General features: G+C 35.0%; 2 protein-coding genes and 1 pseudogene across 4 annotated transcripts; 2 read left to right on the forward strand and 1 right to left on the reverse strand.

Moving 5' to 3' along the window:
* Window positions 1–477: 477 nt before the first annotated feature.
* Window positions 478–3033, forward strand: LOC108811391 (dynamin-related protein 4C). Its single transcript, XM_018583445.2, is given in 3 exon segments — window positions 478–1088; window positions 1323–1609; window positions 1612–3033. Coding segments are annotated over 3 exon segments (1977 nt in total). The 5' UTR covers window positions 478–667; the 3' UTR covers window positions 2881–3033.
* A 9169-nt stretch (window positions 3034–12202) lies between these two features.
* Window positions 12203–12843, forward strand: LOC130502668 (MLP-like protein 31; annotated as a pseudogene).
* Window positions 12844–14499: 1656 nt separating this feature from the next.
* Window positions 14500–16329, reverse strand: LOC108811072 (uncharacterized protein At2g29880-like). Of its 3 annotated transcripts, XM_056997441.1 has the most exons (4): window positions 16220–16288; window positions 15947–16056; window positions 15118–15486; window positions 14500–15028 (listed from the first exon to the last, which is right to left on the reverse strand). In XM_056997441.1, exons 3-4 carry the CDS (start codon window positions 15454–15456, stop codon window positions 14510–14512), a joined length of 858 nt encoding a protein of 285 aa, XP_056853421.1. In that variant the 5' UTR covers window positions 15457–15486; window positions 15947–16056; window positions 16220–16288; the 3' UTR covers window positions 14500–14509. The 3 variants fall into 3 exon arrangements, with proteins under 3 accessions (XP_056853421.1, XP_018438634.1, XP_056853420.1); XM_018583132.2 differs by lacking the exon at window positions 15947–16056 and having other exon boundaries at window positions 16220–16329; XM_056997440.1 differs by having other exon boundaries at window positions 15947–16299.
* Window positions 16330–19665: the final 3336 nt, after the last annotated feature.

Consider the following 19665-nt stretch of genomic DNA (forward strand, 5'->3'; position numbering starts at 1 on the left):
AAAGGGATTTATGACGGCATGTGACAAATTAAACATCGTATAAAAGTTAGACTAAGATGTTATTAGATTTCAAGACTAGGAATTGACATAAGAAATTTATGATTCTTTACTAGCACAAATAGTTAATGATATATTGTTAAGGATTGGAACTTATTTAAATATTAAATATTAGTAGAAAATATATACTACATCAAAGCATGTTAAAGAAAAACCATACTTACCCAACTGATAAATGATAAATAAAATCAAAATAATGAAACTCTTATCTTTGGGTTCTCAATTATCAATTACTTTTTTTTCACGATTTTGCATTTAGTTTCTCTTTATGTATATATATTTCAAAATTTATCATTTACCTAATAAACTCAATTTAAAATCTTTTGGAAAAGAGGAATCCCTGATTTGGCGCTAAATCTTGGTTATCTCGTTTTAAAGACGCAGGGAAAGCTGTTAAAGACCAGATTGAGAGAATCCAAGGAATTTTTTTAACATTTATCTGTTGCACCAAAAAAAACTTAAGTTCAGGTTTCTAGCAAAGTACAAGCTTCGACCAAAGTACAAGCCACGCTAGCTATATAAGTCACCCACTAGAAAACATCTCTTCTCCGTCTCACCCTTTTACTACTTTCTGAGTCTTTTTTTTATTCTTTAATCATCTTAAGTAAAAATGGGAGGAAGTAAGATGCCAGAAGTTTATGACATCAACGTGGAAGCCGCTCTTGCTATTGTCAACACCAATGTCCGAACTGAAGCACCGATTGTGTCTTCTTACAATGACCGGATCAGGCCGTTGCTTGACACAGTGGATCGGCTGAGGAACCTGAATGTGATGAAAGAAGGGATCCAGCTTCCCACCATTGTGGTTGTTGGAGACCAGTCCTCAGGAAAATCCAGTGTTCTTGAGTCCTTGGCAGGAATCAGTTTGCCTCGTGGGCAAGGAATATGCACTAGGGTTCCTCTTGTGATGAGACTACAGAAAAGCCCTAGCCCTGAACCTGAGATCTGGCTTGAGTTCGGTGACAAAAGAGTTGACACTGACGAGGAGCATATTGCCGAATCTATTTGCACCGCAACTGAGGCAATTGCTGGTAAGTTCAGTCTTTCTCTTTATTTATTTATTTTTATTATTTTTTAATTAATCTCAATTTTATTTAACCCCCTAAAACCTTTTTACAATGAATGTGTACATTTGAGAAAAACCTAACTGATTTCAACATATGCATCTATCTTTCTCTTTAACAACAATATTGGGCAAGTATAGCATGTTGAACACCAAGTAACAGATTAATTGTTGTAATCTCAAATATACATATATGTTGCAGGATCTGGTAAAGGTGTCTCAGACACTCCCCTGACCCTCCATGTAAAAAAAGAAGGTGTTCCTGATCTGACAATGGTTGATCTCCCCGGAATAACCCGGGTTCCTGTGAACGGGCAGCCTGAAAACATTTATGAGCAGATCTCCGGGATGATTATGAAGTACATCGAGCCACAAGAATCCATCATTCTCAACGTCCTGTCAGCTACAGTCGACTTCACCACCTGCGAATCCATCCGTATGTCTAGGCAAGTTGACAAAACAGGGGAAAGGACACTAGCGGTTGTCACAAAAAAGCCGACATGGCTCCTGACGGTCTCCTGCAGAAAGTAACGGTAGACGATGTGAATATTGGACTAGGTTACGTCTGTGTCAGGAACCGTGTAGGGGAAGAAACCTACAAAGAAGCTAGGTTGAAGGAAGAGTTACTTTTCAATACTCATCCGCTGCTTTGCATGATCGACCACGACATTGTTGGCATCCCTGTTTTAGCTCAAAAGTTAATTCAAATCCAGGCAACGATGATTGGCCGTTGTTTGCCGGTCATTGTACAAAAGATTAACGAGAAGATGGAAACGAGCGAGTTTGAGTTGAAGAAACTGCCAATGGTTATGACATCTTCAGGGGAAGCTCTGATGACATTCATGAATATCGTTGGTTCTGTTAAAGAAAGTCTCCTGAGAATTCTTGTCCAAGGAGATTTCTCTGAATATCCAGATGATCAAAGCATGCACTCTACTTCTCGTTTGGCTGATATGTTGAGGAAATTCTCGGACAACCTCCAAGCGAAGCCGAAGGCGGTGAACGAGTTCTTGATGGATGAAATCAAAGTCCTGGAAGAGTGCAAATGCATCGGATTGCCTAATTTCATCCCAAGATCAGCCTTCTTGGCTATTCTTTCACAACGTGTGGATGGCATGCACGCTAAGCCGGTCGAGTTCATCAGAGAGATATGGGACTACGTTGAAGTTGTTCTCTCATCAGTCATTACCAAATACTCTGACAACTTCCCACAGATTCAACCTTCCATCAAACGTGCGGGTCGAAATTTAATAACCAAGATCAAGGAACAGTCTGTGAATCGAGTGGTTGAGATCGTTGAGATGGAGAAACAGACGGACTACACATGTAACCCTGAGTACATGACAGCATACACACAGAAGATTGCTAATCAAGCAAGCTTCATCAGTCATGTACAGAGCAATTATTCGAACTACGGTGATGTTGGGATTTCGCATCTGAGGGGGGTTAACTCTCAGTTGCTTAGCCAAGCGTTCGACATGAATGTGAGGATTACAGCCTACTGGACCATCGTGGTAAGAAGGGTTGTTGATAACATTGCACTTTACCTTCAGTTCACTGTGAAGAATCTTGTGAACAGTCAGTTTCAGAAGGATATAGTGGCGGAAATGGTGGATCCTAGGGGCGGAGGAGAAGTTGAGAGGATGCTTGATGAGTCTCCTTCGGTGGCATGCAAAAGGGAGAAGCTGAAGAAGAGTATCAAGCTTCTCAAGGAGTCAAAGGACGCTGTTGCGGCCATTGTTTATCAGAACTCTGGGTAAGGCCGATCGTTGAGCTATATTGTTTCTTTCTCGTGAAGATCATGTGTTTTAGGGTCTTCGAGAATGTTTCTTTTTTCGGTATTTTTCAGTTGTGGCTTTTGTGAACTCTTGAACTTTTGGTTTATCGTTTATGTTAAGTTTTTAATTGTTTTAGTTCGGTGAGGTATGCAAAACAAGCTAGAAGTGAGTTCAAGGTCGTCGGGGGAGGATTCCTAATAGATTGAAATACTTTTTGCTCCGAAATTTATTGGAACACTTCGAATAACATCTAAACATTGAGAAATGATTTTACATGCGTCGTGAACACGTTATTATTATTTTTAAATAATAAACACGTTATTATTTAAAATAATAATAACAACATAACATACTAACAACAATGATATAGTTTGAAACTAATTGTAGAATTTTTTGGATTTAGAAATCAATGACAAATCGGTTGATTTCAAAATCAAATTAATAAACAGATTTCAAAATCAATAATATAAATTTCAAAAAATCAAACAAGTCGTTTATTATAAATGAATGAAATGGATTTGCGAAATTCTCTTTGCATAACTGGGCATCTAATTCGTCATCTTCATGCGACAAATATAATTTCTTCTTTTGAAGTTTCTTATGTCCAATAAATTCTAGATTCATGTCTGTTACATTTGACAAAAAGCTTAAGAATCTATCAAAACAAGCACAAACACACTGCCAAGTTTGACAAAATATATTTTCTTGTTTATTTGATGGTGTTTCTTCTTGATTTATGACTGATTCTGTTATTTGAATCACAATAATATAACAATTAACTCAGTATGTTGGCAGGTAAGATACGTTTCGTTTTTTATGGTTACTGTCAATATGAAAGTGGAAGTGTCAATAATATCTCTCTTCGTTTTTATTATAACAGCTCGAGAAATTTTCATCATCGTTTTTTTCTTCGTCTACCTCTACCACAAAGAAGCAAATCGAAACCAGTCCATCGTTTCGGAATAACACGGTTTTGTGATGCATCATTGTTTACATTTGAGTCTTGCATTGATACGCGAGAAATTAAAGTACTCCGGCCAACTAAGCTTAGAATCTCTGCTCTGTTGACAAAACACCCGGCGGATAAAGCGGAGTCTTTGTTGAGAAAAACTCATAAACTGAGAAAGAACACCAACATTCCAGTAGGTCTTAAAATAGTGAGGACTTAAAGCGAAAACAAATCCTCTTCATCAACAACGGCTCCGCAGTCGTCTACGACAACAACAGTTACGACAGCGTCTAAGGCACAAAGACACAACGACAAGATAGCATTTTTTTTGACGGCAAACGGCTATTCTATTAATCAAGCTTGAGGTGGTCTGGGTAACCAGACCGGAATAGAACAACCAACAAAATGTAACTTCCTATGGAAAGATCTAGCTGTCTTAGCTAAAAAATCTGAAATCTGATTACGCTCTCTTGGAAAATAAGAAATCTTGAAGTCCGGGAAGATAGCATTAAAAGTGTCATTCTACACAATAATATTATAACTAACAGCACCAGCGTTGTTTGTATATATTTATACAATACATATGTATTATACAATATGTTTGTATGCAAGACATGTGTCTAATGCATGTTTTGAAGATGAACAAAAGACATAATAACAAGGTTTATATCAACCACGTTGATTATGACACACAAAAATATAAAGAACTGAAAGAAACAATTATGCAAATCCATTCAAAATAACAAAGTTTAACTAGATATTTGTTTCCCTGTATTTTACCCTTAAATGTACTCATAAATCCACTTAAATCTAAATAAAAATCAAATCCTCAAACAAATCATTAATATCGAATAACACTTGATTCTAAAATATATTATAAAATCATTGAATCAGTAACATCAGATTTAAAATTGGACTAACACCCCATTATTTGACAAGTCATTTGTCATATACTATCACAAAATTAATTTTGAAAGAAATTTCATGATATAACATACTAAATCAACGATGACATGACTTAAAACTAATTATGCAATAGACATTACATTTAATGGTGATAAATATTTTTCATAAGTTTTCCTAGAATATGATAATAAGTCATAGGTAATCATCAATATAAAAGTAAATAATATAACAAGTAGAAATAATAATATTTTGAAAATTTTAAAATATTATTTAGTTCTATTTTTATAATTATATAATTTTCTTACTAAAACAAATCTTCAAAGTTTTATGCATTTTTCTAATTATAGTTTTCTAATCCAAATACCACTAGTTTCTTTTTAATATCTACAAATTTTGGAAATATTATTTAGTTTTTACATTTTAATAATTATCTTTCCAACAAAATTTTCTCTTAATTTTATAAAATTTTACTAATATATTTTAAGAGAGTTTTCATGTTTAACACTTTGTTTGTACGATTATTCATGTTTACCACTCTTAAAAGACACATTTTTAAAATGCATTTTTCATTAAAAGTAAAAGAATTTTGTACCTTGTTCCCTATATATAATAAATAAATTTTAAATAAATAAAAAAATAAAAATAAAATATTCTTTATGTTTTTCGAATTATATTTTTCAAAATTTGAACTCTAAACCCTAAACTATAAACCCTCAACTCTAAACTCGAAATCCTAAACTCTAAATCATAAAACCCTAAACTCTAAACCCTAAATCGTAATGGTTATGAAATATTCTGAGGTTAATAATGATTCACGTCCACCTATTATATTAGTGGAAGTGTAGAACGCCCTGTTCCAACCCTTTGTGGGAAACCGTAAACTAGTTTCAAACATCACGCCTTTTTCCAAGTCTGAAGATACTTTACCCTGAGTCCACCTTGTTGCTTAGTTAAAAGGACTCTAGCTCATGCAACTCTAGCTGTGTTATGACATTCAATGTCACATATCCAGAGAGGCACACTACAAAGAAAGTATATTCTAGATATACAAGCTTTTGGAAGAACAAAAGCTGAATACTAGAAGGTAATAATCCCTATTATTATTGTTTTTATAAGTAAGAGTCTCCCTGCAAAAGATCTCTTCCTTCTATAATCAGAGATGTTCAAATGGTCATGAGATGCAAGCTTGCAGCTCTAGACGACTTGGACGGTAATTCAGCGGTTCCTAGAAGACGCCCATCTAATCATACATTTCCACATGGTTCCGATGTTTCCAACTATAAGTGTCATCAGCAGTAAATTCAAAAACATTAGTTCATAAGATGTTGCATGTGAAATATCAAACAAAGTTTCACATTCGAGAAATAGAGAACGAGTGTCTAATATATAACGATATGTCCAACTCTAATTAGTACGAGGTCTTTTGGGATGGAGCCCAAAAGTAAATCCATGTAAGCTTGCCTATTAGGTCCAAAGTGGACAATATCGTACTAATCGGATAATATAGAGTTAGACATGAGTTTAACAATCCCAACAATTGGTATCAGAGTGGTTGACGAGAAATCTGTAAAGAGACCAAAATACCCTTCAAACCGAAATGGGAGGTCTGAGGCGAAACGTCAGAAGATCATGGAACCTGTGATGTTGTGAGAGAACATTATCAAAGGAACAAGATGTTACGGAAGACACATTCTCAAAGGAAGCCCTGCGATTACTGGTACAAGGTGGTGCCAAGATGATCCGCTGAAGGAAAAACACACGAGATGGGTGTAGTCCTTATAAGTTTGAGGAGGAGAATGTGAGATATCAAAAAAAAGTCTCACATTGGAGAATTACACAAGGAGTGTCTAATATACAAAGGGAAGTCCAACTATAATTAGTACAAGACCTTTTGGGATGGAAACCAAAAGTAAATCCATGCGTACTTACCACAAAGATCCAAAGTAGACAATATCGTACTAATCAGTTAATAAAGAGTTGGAAATGGGTTTAACAATCCCAACATTGCACATACGCACATTAGGTAAAGGCTTTGGCAAATCTTCTATACAAAGTTTGTTTATCTCAATTAACTTTTCCTCTTCTTCCTGAAACTCTTTCTCATGTTTCTCTAAAGCATCATACATCTTCTTCTTCATCTAAATAGGAAAAAGATTTAGAGGTTATTTAGTAAACTAAAAGAGATCAAAAGGTCATCAATACTTTTTTCTTACCGAAGCTGTCATTTGATTCATTTTTTCTTGAATTTCTGCTTGTAACTCCTCCTTTATCTTTGATATTGAATCTTCTGCCATTGATTCCATATCTTTCTCTTTCTCACATAGTTTGTTGAGCTCTGTCTGAAGTAGCTCATACATAGGATCATCTATAAATATATCTTCTAGAGATAAATTTTACCACAAGATGCAGATATCATTTTAGGGAGCAAAAAATGCCAAGTCCGGAAGCACACATAAATTTCTGCTTATCCAGATGTGGAAAGTAGCAAGTCTGGCGCTTGAGTCACTACACCAGGTAGATTAACACCGGCACTGAACGATAAGACTGGCGATTGCTTAACCCCTAATAGGGTTAAAGTCAAACCAGTACAAGATAAAAGACTGATAGAGGCTTTCTGCAGGAAGCAGATTGCAGCAATAGGACTTCGATAGTGGCCTACTTCCAAGTCAAAAATGGTGAGGTCTTATCAAGACCCAACTCAACTGCTGGAATGCTATGCACCTCAAAGATTATTGTGTTTAAAAGACGATCCCCATATCATGTTTCAGTCATTCTCCTACTCCTATTTATGCTAAACGTCTCCGGACTAAGTATATATAATAAAAAAATAGTTCCGACTTAAGGAGCAGTACAAAAATGATATACTTAAAGGGTCATACGAGCTGGATCAGGTCTCAAGAGACTTCCGATCCTGGCCAACCCTTCTCCTAAGTGGTACGTCTCGACAACATGTATAAGACTTAAGCAGGAATAAACATGTGCAAGCCTGAGTATGCTGTCAAAAAATACCTAAGCCCCCCCCGCATAAAGGCCATGTGCCAAACTTATGATGGGGCCTTTAGTACGAAATGTGCAATAACCCTGCGCTAAAATGCTACATGCTACACACAACACATGGGGCACGACATACACTTGCAAAGTACTGTAAAAACTCCAGGGTTGATACATGGAGAAAAAAGTGCAAAGTCGGGGAGCACACATAAATTCCTGCTTATCCAAACGTGGAAAGCAGCAAATCTGGCGCTTGAATTACTACACCAGATAGATTCACACCAGCACCGATCGATAAGACTGGGGATTGCCTAAACCCTAACAGGGTCAAAGTCACACCAGCACGTGATAAAAGACTAATAGTGGCTTTCTGCAGGAAGTACAGTGCAGAAATAGGACCTCGATAGTGGCCTACTTCCGAGTGGCAAATGGCGACGTCCAATCCAAGAACGGTAGTAACCTACCCAAGGGGAGCGGAATACGGTCTCAAAGGAAAACAACCTCCAGTTCTAAATAAACCTTTGTGTTCAATATAACATTTGGGTTCTAAAGTAACATGCGGGTTCAAAACAACCTCCGGTTTCTAAAGCAACCTCCAGGTTTAAAGCAACCTAAGGGTTCAAAAAGCAACCTATGGGTTCTAAAAGCAATCTCCGGGTTCCAAATGTTCTCAGGATCCCGCGATAGCCTCCGAGTTTAAAATCAACCTTCGGGTTCTAATGTGAGACCTCTGGGTCCAGAGAAAAATCTACGGACTCTTCGGGAAAATTTCATGAGTAACCTGCCTACGGGGGTGGAATGTGATACATCCCCATGAACCAAGTCCACAAACTGGTATATCGACAAAAATAAATCCTGCCCAAGAGAGGCCAGATGCTACATTAAGGGTGCCTTCGGACACAACAAAGTTGAAATCAAAGTAAAAGGCAAGTAAGCAAAACTATAAGCAGGTGATGCCCTTAGAAACCAACGAGGAAGAAGAAGAACTTGCTGACTATACGCCAGAACATCGGATAGTTTGAAGTCTTGCTGACTTTCATAAACATGTACCGCCTATTCCAGTTATCCCAAAATGGATAGTTACCTCTAGCACCCCTCGACAGTTCCTCCACCAAGGGTTCACTATCTCGAGGGAGAATATGGTAGAATCCCTTCTTGCTAACCAAAGAAGAAAAATAATAAAAATATAGAATATCATGTATCCCAGACGAGATACCGTGAAACTATCCAAGTATTTGGATAGCAATTAGAGTCCGACAGGTCAGCAGAGTAAGGTGAGAAGGAGAGAAACCGAAGTATGTAGATATCTCAGCTATGAGTGAAGGGATACCATCCCTAAGACTTGCCTCTAGATACACCTCAAAAACAGCCACTTCGTTCATCCCTTTATCTGGAGCACATTCAAACTCGGAAGGACTTCTTAATTCAACAGAAGAAGGAATTGAATATTTTCTGCGGATATCTACGAGTTCCTCCTCTCGGATCTCAGAGCGTGGACCATCATCGTCGAACGACCGAAAGCGTCTTTGCCTAAAGGGAGCTATCGGAACCGTCGTCTCACTGTCAGCTTCCAGAACTTCTCCCCAAGCGGGAATAGGAGATGAAAAGGGATCCGCGAAAAGACTACGAGGCCACTGACAAACGAAGCTGGGAAAGTAGGAAAACCAGGGTGATTATTCATTCTTCTCGTCTGGAAACTCAAGGTTCAGAGGTGAGTTGAGCCTGCTATCATCCCAATCGATATATATATATGCCGGATTTGTCCTTCATCATCGAACCAGAAAAGGAAAGATGACATTTTTGAAATATTCAAAAACCCATCTATGCGGAAGCTCAACCGTAAAAAAAGGAAAACTCGAGCCCCATAAAGGAAAAAGGGATTTTTCTAAAATAAAGAATTGGAAAAACAATCGACCCTTCCTAAATTACCTCCTAAGTAAGATCCGTCTCAGAAGTGATCGAAGATGTTCCTCCAGTCTCCTGCACAGACCCAAGATGGCCACATCAGGTCGCATGCCCCACATATCGGTCCTGTCATCCACTAAAATGCAGGAACAAGGTCCCGAACTTCATTAGATCATCTTCAAACAGGTCCAGAACCTGAGAAACATCAGCTAGACACATGTCTATTTTTTGGAAAATCGATCCTCTTTCGGGTTCAAACACGATCCAGGCCCAAGAAGGACCCAGAAATGTGGAATTACTTAAGCGATGTCCTATCCAAGTGAAGCCTACTGAGATGGAGCAACCCGGTTGAATCAAGTGCACAGGTTGTTTCCCAAATTCGATGACGAAATCGAAAAATAAGGGGCAAACTGTTGGTGAAAAATACCCAGTGTGAAAATCCTCCGTACCCCGGGCAGGACACCGGCGTTCAGGTTCCTGCTAAGAGAAGCACCGGTTCCAACCCGTGCTTCAATTCCTGCCTCAGAGCAAAACGGCAGTGTCCAATTAAAAGGGATTCTTCCATATTTCCGAATATAGAAGAGTTTAACCTAATAACCGACATCTACTTGACTATATAAGGTCATCCCAAACCGTAGAACAAGGGATCGACATTCTGAGACTTGGAGATTGGAGCTAGGCGACTAGAACTAGGGTTTATACACCAAACATTGTAGTTCCTGCTCAAACGATCAATAAAACATCTCTTCCAGTCTCAATTCTCGTTTATTTACTGCTTATTCATTGTTAAGTAGTACTCACAAAGGTCCTGCACAAAAATTCCCTAACAAGAAGCATTATATATCTCTATAATCTTGATTATATGAACCCTAGATCTAGCTATTTATTCTTATTGTTTACAACCTCAATCAACCAACTTAACAACTAACTTGTTCACCCTGTTTTACTTTATTTACTGCTTTTAAAACTGCTAGGCTAGTTTAATCTATAGTTTTTGAGTTTATTGTGTGTCCACGCTCCTTGGGGATTTGATCTTTAAGTACTACAACTGACTTCTTATTTGAGAGAGTAAAGCCATTCCTTAGGATAATTTGAGTGATATCACTCATCTTCACTAGACTGAGCTACTTTATGTATCTCACTTTGATCACGATGATCTGAATCCATCACATGATTCATGTTTAATTAACTAGATAAAACGACAAATGCGCTGTAGAATATTGTTAAAATAAAAGCCAACGTGTATATATAGAGGTCGCTTTGTGATACGGGAATTGGAATACGAGAAGCTATGTCTGATCCCCAAGATACATTCGTTAGGCTCCGCGGTATGGTACATCTTTTCGGTTTAGGAAATTTTACTTTTTCTAGATAAGTATGTATTCCTACAGGGAAAAATAGATCGAGTTTTGGGGCTGCTATAAATACGCGTCTAAGGGTTGTAAGATTATTCATGCACGCAATAAATAATAATAAGAAACTCAAAACCAGTATTTGCCTCAATACATTTTGCTCTTTTGCTTTCTTCAAAGGTTATTCGCGTTTGTTCAAAACTATTGGTATCAGCCAGATTGACGAAAATTTACAAGAAGACCAAAATACCCTTCAAATTCGAATTGCTCCACCTTCGATGGGAAGGGATGGTATGTCGTAGATGCCAGTCAAAGTTCCTAGAAGTTTCGGTTGTAGGAGGAGAATCCTCAAAATGGCTTGACGATTAAGGGTGCCAGACTTATGTCGAAAGTCTCTTTCTAACGACGATACAAGATTATGTGGATAGTCCTAATGGTGCTGAAGAGGTTAGGTGGAAAATCCTAATGGTATAACAAAATTTTGGTGAAGAGTCATATTGGTGATTATGGCGGTACAAGAAATGTACCGGGTTTTGGTGGAGTTTGAAAACCAAGGGTTTGCGTGGTACTTGGTTTAAGAGAAGGTTTATTTTGAATGTAAATAAAATTCCGTATTAGAATTTTAGACAAATAATATGTAGTATATAAAAAGATGTCTAACTCTGATTAGTATAAAAACTTTTTGAAATGAGCCAAAAGCTAAATCCATACGGGTTTTGCATTATAATATCATACTAATCGTTTGAAGAAGAGTTTGGACATGAGCTTGACAAAGCCAAACCATCCAGATCTCTATTATTATTAAGAAGTTTTTGTAGATGGCTCCACTCTTATTTTTGTTGGATACTGTTTGGTACGGAGACACATCAATGAATCAATACCCACAATTATAGAGTACAAGAATCTTTTACTTGTTACCAACAAGTTGGTCCGATTCCTTCATATCACTTGCCTAAGGGACCATGTATTTCAACATTCCGCAAGTGTATTTTGGTACTATCATTCTTGAAACTAAGCTTTTAACATAACATAAGTGATAGATATGTACCAACTTTTAAACCGTAAGAATTAAAAAAATGTCACCAGAAAACGAAGTTACCAAATCTACCCTTATCTACAGTTTCTCTATAAAAGGGGTTATGAGCTTTAAAGGTACTCGTTAACTTACTCTCATTCTATAAGTAAACTAGAAAGCTATTTAATCACCTGAAAAGCAATGGCACAGGCGATGCTGAGGTCTTCTTTACAAGGAGAGATTGAGGCAGATGTTGAGATCAAAGCTCCGGCGACGAAATTCTATCACGTGTTCGCAGTAAGACCACAGGATCTGTGCCTAAAGCCTCTCCTAATAACATCCAGGGAGCCAGTGTGCAAGAGGGAGAGATGGGCAGAGTTGGCACTCGTGTCACCTGGAACTATGTTCTTGGTAAGCAAAACTTGTATTTTTTTTTTTTTGAAACACAAGCAAAACTTGTATACACCTGTAATTTACTGGACGCTATAAGGTTTGATTGGTAAAAACTGCGTTTTCCATGCAGATGGGAAGCCAAAAGTGGCCAAGGATAGGATCGAGGCTGTGGAGCCCAAGAAGAATATTATAAAGTACAGAGTGATAGAGGGAGATCTGATGAAAGACTTCAAGAGCTTCCTATTCACGGTCCAGGTGACCCCGAAGCAAGGAGGACATGGAAGTGTGGTGAAGTGGAACATGTCATACGAGAAGATTGATGAAAACGTGGCTCATCCGGAGAGTCTTCTACAACTCTGTGTCAACATGATTAAAGACATCGACAAAATGCTTGTCTAAGGAATAGATCCGAGTCAAATATCTATAAATATATCTATCTTTATGTATTTGGGTGTTTTATATCAATAATGTGCTCTCTCTAGATGTAAAGAGATGTGAGTGATATGAAAGTGTGTTATCAGATCACAGTAAAGACAACTTATTTCGCAAGTAAAAAAACTCAGCTCCAAAACCATTTTCTTATGTTTTTGCCTCAGTAAATTTAATTGTCAAAAAAGATTTTGAAACAAAAGACGCCGTTGCCAGAAATCGAACCCCGAAGCAAGGAGGACATGGAAGTGTGGTGAAGTGGAACATGACGTCATACGAGAAGATTGATGAAAAGGAAAAATTTGGTTCGGACTTCGAGCTAGGTATTTTATGTCCATGCCTCCTTAAAATAAATAAAAAATGCGATTATATAAAGTTTTCACCGAAAAATTATCCCGCGTTTTGAAAATGCGTATCAAATTCTAGTTAATGAATTTAAATTTAAATATAAAATGTATATATTTTTAGTTCATAATATCTTAACTCAAAAATTTTGATTATTTGAAAAGTAAAAAAAATTAGAATTTTCTTTAATATTTATTTATCCAACCACAAACCTTTTGCAACCGCAAACGCTAATTGGAACAAGATTTTGATTTTGGAACCGCAACCGCAAAACACTAGTAGCAGATATTATTGTTATTCTATATTCCTTTGTCCTACCACAATTAATTTTTTACTTTATTGAAAATAGTGACAATCAAAGAAATTCTATACAAACCAATAACAGTTAATGAAAGTCTATATATAAATATTTGATAAATCTGATTAACTTTAAATATTTTCTCAATTTTTAGAATCATGAAATTCCACAAAATTGGTGTGCCAGTAACCCCTCTTAATCTTTTTTATATAACTTAAGGTTATTTAAATATTTTAGAATAATTTTGGAGATTTTGATAATTCTTATACCGGATTTTAGGTATTTCAAATAATTTCAGCTATTTTAGGTAGTTTTATTAGTTTTTAATCTGAACTTTTGAATAATTTATGTCTTTGAATATATTTGGTTAAATTTCAGTATTCTCAGATTTTCAATGTTTTATAAAAAACACTATAAAATGTTTTAGCAAAATAAAAATAGTCATTCAATAATACCTAACTAGTTTATTGGGGAATTTTCAAAAATACCATTTTCAAGGTACCATTATTCATCTTTACCACCACTAAAGACACATTTTCAAAAATACCTTATTTATTAAAATGGTAAAAACTCTTATATCTTTGTATTTATATGCTTTTCAAAATTCTAATCCCAAATTCTAAATACTAAACCTCCAATTCTAAACTCTAAACCCAAAATCTTCAACTCTAAACCCTAAACCCTAAACTATATACCCTAAATTCAATATCCTAAACCCTAAACCCTAAAGTCTAAACTATAAACCCTAAATCCTCAACTCTAAACCCTAAATCCTCAACTCTAAACCCTAAACTATATACCTTAAACCCTAAAACATTAAATCTAAACCCTAAATCCTAAACCTTCAATTCTAAACCCTTCATTAAAAGTAATGGTAAAAGTGGTTAGTGTAAACATGAAAAGTGGTACTATGAAAATGGTATTTTTGGCAATTTCTCTAGTTTATTTATAATAATAATAATATAAAAAAACTAATCATATTCAAAGTTAAAAACTTCAAAAACCAAATTGAGTCATGTAGCTTGGAGTTAAGTCTTTCGCTGGGTATTCCATTGAATCCAACCTAGACGATCTTCAACAGACATATTAACAAATATGTCTCCCATCTGAAGCTTTTGAATCATGGAAAGAGCTTCGTATTGGACATGGTTGGACAAATTAGGAATCTCTTTGATAGCCTCCCAAACATTGATCTTCTTGTTTTCCTCAACCATTGATCTTCCTTGCATTATGTGAATCATCTGTTTAGTGGCCGACTCAACTGACCTTAGTTCTGTGCAAATCTTTGCCAAAAGATCATTGTCCTTGACTGATGCATAGTTTGATGAATCACCAAATACAACAGCTTCGGTTTCACGAATTTCATGAACCTCGTCATCGTCATCATCCTTAGTAAGATCCACTTCTTGTTTCAGTATCTCGTTCTTTCTCACTTCCGATGGCTGAGAATGTAATCTCGCAAATCTCCTCATTCCCCCAAATACTACCTTCATATTCTCATATTCTTCATATGTCTCGTTACGCACATGCCTTTGGTTAGGAAAGTCCTAGTCGAAACAAGTATGTGTGTTATCAACAATGTAAATAGAATAACTACACGAAGAAGTAGAACAAAGAGAAGGAAAGGGAGACTTACTCTAAGGTAAGCGTTCCACACTTCATCAGGAGCCGTGAACTTCTTTGTGATTGGATTCCACTGAACCTTAGAATCAAAATGCAGAAGATTGACAAAATCTCGGTATTGGTTCTTCAAGATCTTCATTCGGTTGTTAAAATTCTTATAAGTCTTCCGGCTATTAAATTTTTCGTTAAGAACTGAAAGTATCTTTGTCTCAACGGTTTTCTTGAACATTTTTCCACTGGGATCAACCCATCCCTCCTTGAAGCAGTTTGCTACTAGCTCAATCAACAATTTGCTCTCTTCTGGTCTCCACTGAATGTATTCACCTTTTCCTTGTCTTTGATCTACCATCATGATGATTGTTACAGTCACCAATACCTATAACTAACGTATTTGGAAAACAAAAAAAGTCAATATAAAACGTGTTTCCAAAATTTGGAGTAAACTTAGTTCAGAGATATGTAACTGGTTTTGTTTCTATCTTGTAAGATTCAGCCCATTAAACTAGAAACTGAAAATATAAAATTCCTGAAGAAAGCAGAGAAAGTGTACCATTGATCATATACAAATTTGACACAATTATTCATGACTAGATAACTAAAAACCTAACCATACAAAACATATTAACAACTTTTGATGAGACCACTAATACATAAACCAAAACACAATCCAGTAATTGAATTTGCTTTTGTCTATACCATTTTTATAAGATGGACATGATCTAATTTCAGAAAACAAGCAAGTGATGAAGACAACGACATGAGAGGTATAAAACCAAGTAGAGAATTTAAGACCGCTTTGGCCTACTTTATACTTTAAACTAAACGTGTTTTAACATCCTTACTGGAACCTTGGCTGAGGTGCCCGCCACCCAGCTTCGAAACCCGGCCACAGCGATTTAACATCCTTACTGCTGGGGCGCTGGACCCCTTCGGGGGATATTTGGGAAAGTGGCTGCCCAGACACCAGAGATACAAAAAAAAAAAAAAAAACTAAACGTGTTTTGATCGAACTACTATTTTCGCCAAAGACGTTATATAAAATGATTATCATCAGCAGTTAATTTTGAGAAAAACAGGAAAAGCGGAGATAATATGATGAGTTGAGAGATCTAAACCTGGAAGTGAAACAGGAATATAGATCGGCGGTTATGGGTTCTGGAAAGATTGTAGTGTTGTACTCGGTGTGACCTAGTATTTAAGAAGTTTTAAGAATCGGCTATCCGTCTGCTTTATACATTTGTGTATTTTAAAAATCTATCTGTGTTTATTTTATTCAATTCTGGATTGTAAAAGAATCCAAATATAATATTAGTTTTTTATCTATAAATGCAATAATATAATATGATGTCTTAAATTAATCATTTAAAATAATATTTTAGTGTTATTGAATTAATAAATAATATAGTAGTGATTAGATTTTATATTTGTAATCATGTATAATAAATTTTAGATCTTATGTTATTCAATTATTATTTCAAATAATTTATCAAAATTTAGTGTTATTTAAAATTAAGTGATTTTATTTTTTGTATATAAAGTCATTTTTAAAGAACATAGATTTTCAAGAGTAGATTTCAAGAGTATATATTAGATGTATTTCTTGGACTTTCTCTCAGGGCGGGCCTCTAAATGTATTATGGAATTCATTTTTAAATGAGCTTCATCACGTTATATTAAGAAATAGCTTAAGTTTGTAACAATTATAGTTTTCTCATATTGTAAACTGTCGTTGTTTAATATGAGTTAGAATTCTTTTCATCATTGTATCGGACTGAGTTATAGAGTTGCACCGTTTGTCTGTTCGTAATTTTTTTGCCGGTGAACTATTCATCTCCTCATCTTAAATCGCTTGATCATAAATATTTCTGATTTGTAGCCCCTCAGTAAACCATATATATAAATGATTTTCATCTTTGATTAACCCAATCTGCATCTCCACATAAATCATTGATTCCTCTTAGCTTTAATCATCTTCTAGAAAATGTCTTGCTCCGCTTCTCCAGTTTCTCAAACCAGCATCACCGGCGTCTGTCACTCAACCTTCGAGTTTCTCCTTATTGGTCGTAGTAGTTAGAGCATTGTCGCTGGCCTCCTCCGCTTTTGGGATTCCTTGAAATTCAAGAAAGACAGTGAGTTTATTGTAAGTTAATATTTGATCTATCACATTTATTTAATATAATTGTTTTAGTTGATTTCCTGATTATTTGTTGAATAATATTATTTGCAGATTTTGTGATTCATGGATTTATTCCCGCCGGATGTGCTAATCATTACATGCCATCTTTGAAAGCCGGTTCATAAAAATCGATCGTTTTGAGATTGCTAGGTGCTCAAACATGTACAAGATAACTGATCATCAATTCTTCATTCCATCAACCATTATTGATGAAGTCATCACGAGTGTTCCTGAGATCAATCTCCAGTCATGATTAGGCTGTTCGACAATCTCCAAATGATTGCAAACACAAACCTCAAACTTCCATGTATATTATCATATTACATATGGGTTTATATTATGTTTCGATATTATAAATGATATTTAAACTCACTTATGGTTGGGCATATCCGTTCTGTCCAGGGCTTGGACCTCACAAAAGAAACAACTCGAGTCATTATCCGTATCATCTATGACCAGTCAGAAAAAAATCAACACACAATTACTGTCTATATTGTACTAACGTCAATGATCAAAAATATTTCCTGCCCAAGATCTGTGGTCGCCTATTTATCTCCCTTACTTATCAAACTAATTTCACACGAACCTTGATTTTACAGCTTAAAAGAAACCATAACAACCCAAATAATCGAAACAACAAAAACTAGAATCCAAAAACTAGAGTCCAAAAAAAGACGAATCATTATCACCTCTTTTGTCTAATTTTACAAATAAACTTCAAACCAAATATACCAAACCAAGCACCTTAACTAAAACTCAACGACATATAATAGAGTCAGGCAAACAAATACAAACTACACAACCAGTTATTTAGCAATTTATAAACATACTTTCGCAGATGCTTATGAAGAAGACGAAGAAGACAACCAAGATCAGTGAAATCACATAAACGAAAAAGCTGAGTAAATTATGAACTCTGATAAGTATAACAAACAACGATTTTTGTTTACATATTATCCATCAAATTAAAGAGAAACAAACACATGCACACCAAGAGATACAAGAGAAAATCCAGACAGACACAAATGCGACAACAACATCTCTACCTGCTCACTCCTCTTGTCTTGTGAAAATAGCTTACATGTTCAATGTCAACATACCAATGTTATTGTCTTCTTATGAGAAATACATAAATTTGTTGAAAATCCATTAAGGTCCAAACACTCAAAATTATTACTCATCTATCTTATTAAAGTAGAAGTACTATTTCATTTTGTTTGGCAACTGTGATAGTAGAGTAAAAAAAATTGACGTTTGGACACAAAGATAAAAAAATAATAATCACATTAATTATTAGCCCTGCAGAAACAATTAAACCATATATTAACCAAATTGCTATAACTGGATCAGTTAGAATAATATTCTCTGCTCATAATATCTCAACTAATAAAAGCTGAACTTACGGTGCAAGTTAAATATCTCTAGCTTATTTAAAATTTAGATCTATCATTTTACATCACATAAAAAATTCTGTTATTAGACAATTGGGCTATTTTTTAACTTGATAGATCCATTTAGATTAGTCAATTATTTACTGCATTGGGCCACCAAATTTTTTGTTGTTTTATTATACTTATTGAAATTTATACCTTTTATATAATATATAGGTAATTATATTGTTATCTAAAAAAATAAAATACTATATATTTCTAATATCAAATAATATTTTTCAAATACAAGAATAACATTTTTCGAGAGAATGTTATTTAAGAAAAAAATCTATCTTATTAAAGTAGAAGTATTATTTCATTTTGTTTGGCAACTGTGATAGTAGAGTGAAAAAAATGACGTTTGGACACAAGGATATAAAAATTTAATAATCACATTAATTATTAGCCCTGCAGAAACAATTAAACCGTATATTAACCAAATTGCTATAAACTGGATCAGTTAGAATAATATTCTCTGCTCATAATATCTCAACTAATAAAAGTTGAACTTACGGTGCAAGTTAAATATCTCTAGCTTATTTAAAATTTAGATCTATCATTTTTACATCACATAGAAAAAATTATGTTATTAGACAATTGGGCCATTTTTAACTTGATAGATCCATTTAGATTAGTCAATTATTTACTGCGTTGGGCCACCAAATTTTTTGTTGTTTTATATATACTTATTGAAATTTATACCTTTTATATAATATATAGGTAATTATATTGTTATCTAAAAAAATAAAATACTATATATTTCTAATATCAAATAATATTTTTCAAATACAAGAATAACATTTTTTCGAGAGAATGTTATTTAAAAAAATTTATCAATTTTCTAATATTACAATATCAAATAGACAATGCAAATATTTATTTTTGAATGTTATAAATACAGTAAAGATAATAAATATGAATCATACGATATAGCGTGCAATATACCTTAATCCAA

The sequence above is a fragment of the Raphanus sativus genome, unplaced genomic scaffold (genome assembly GCF_000801105.2).
Source record: "Raphanus sativus cultivar WK10039 unplaced genomic scaffold, ASM80110v3 Scaffold0647, whole genome shotgun sequence".
Lineage (NCBI taxonomy): Eukaryota > Viridiplantae > Streptophyta > Magnoliopsida > Brassicales > Brassicaceae > Raphanus > Raphanus sativus.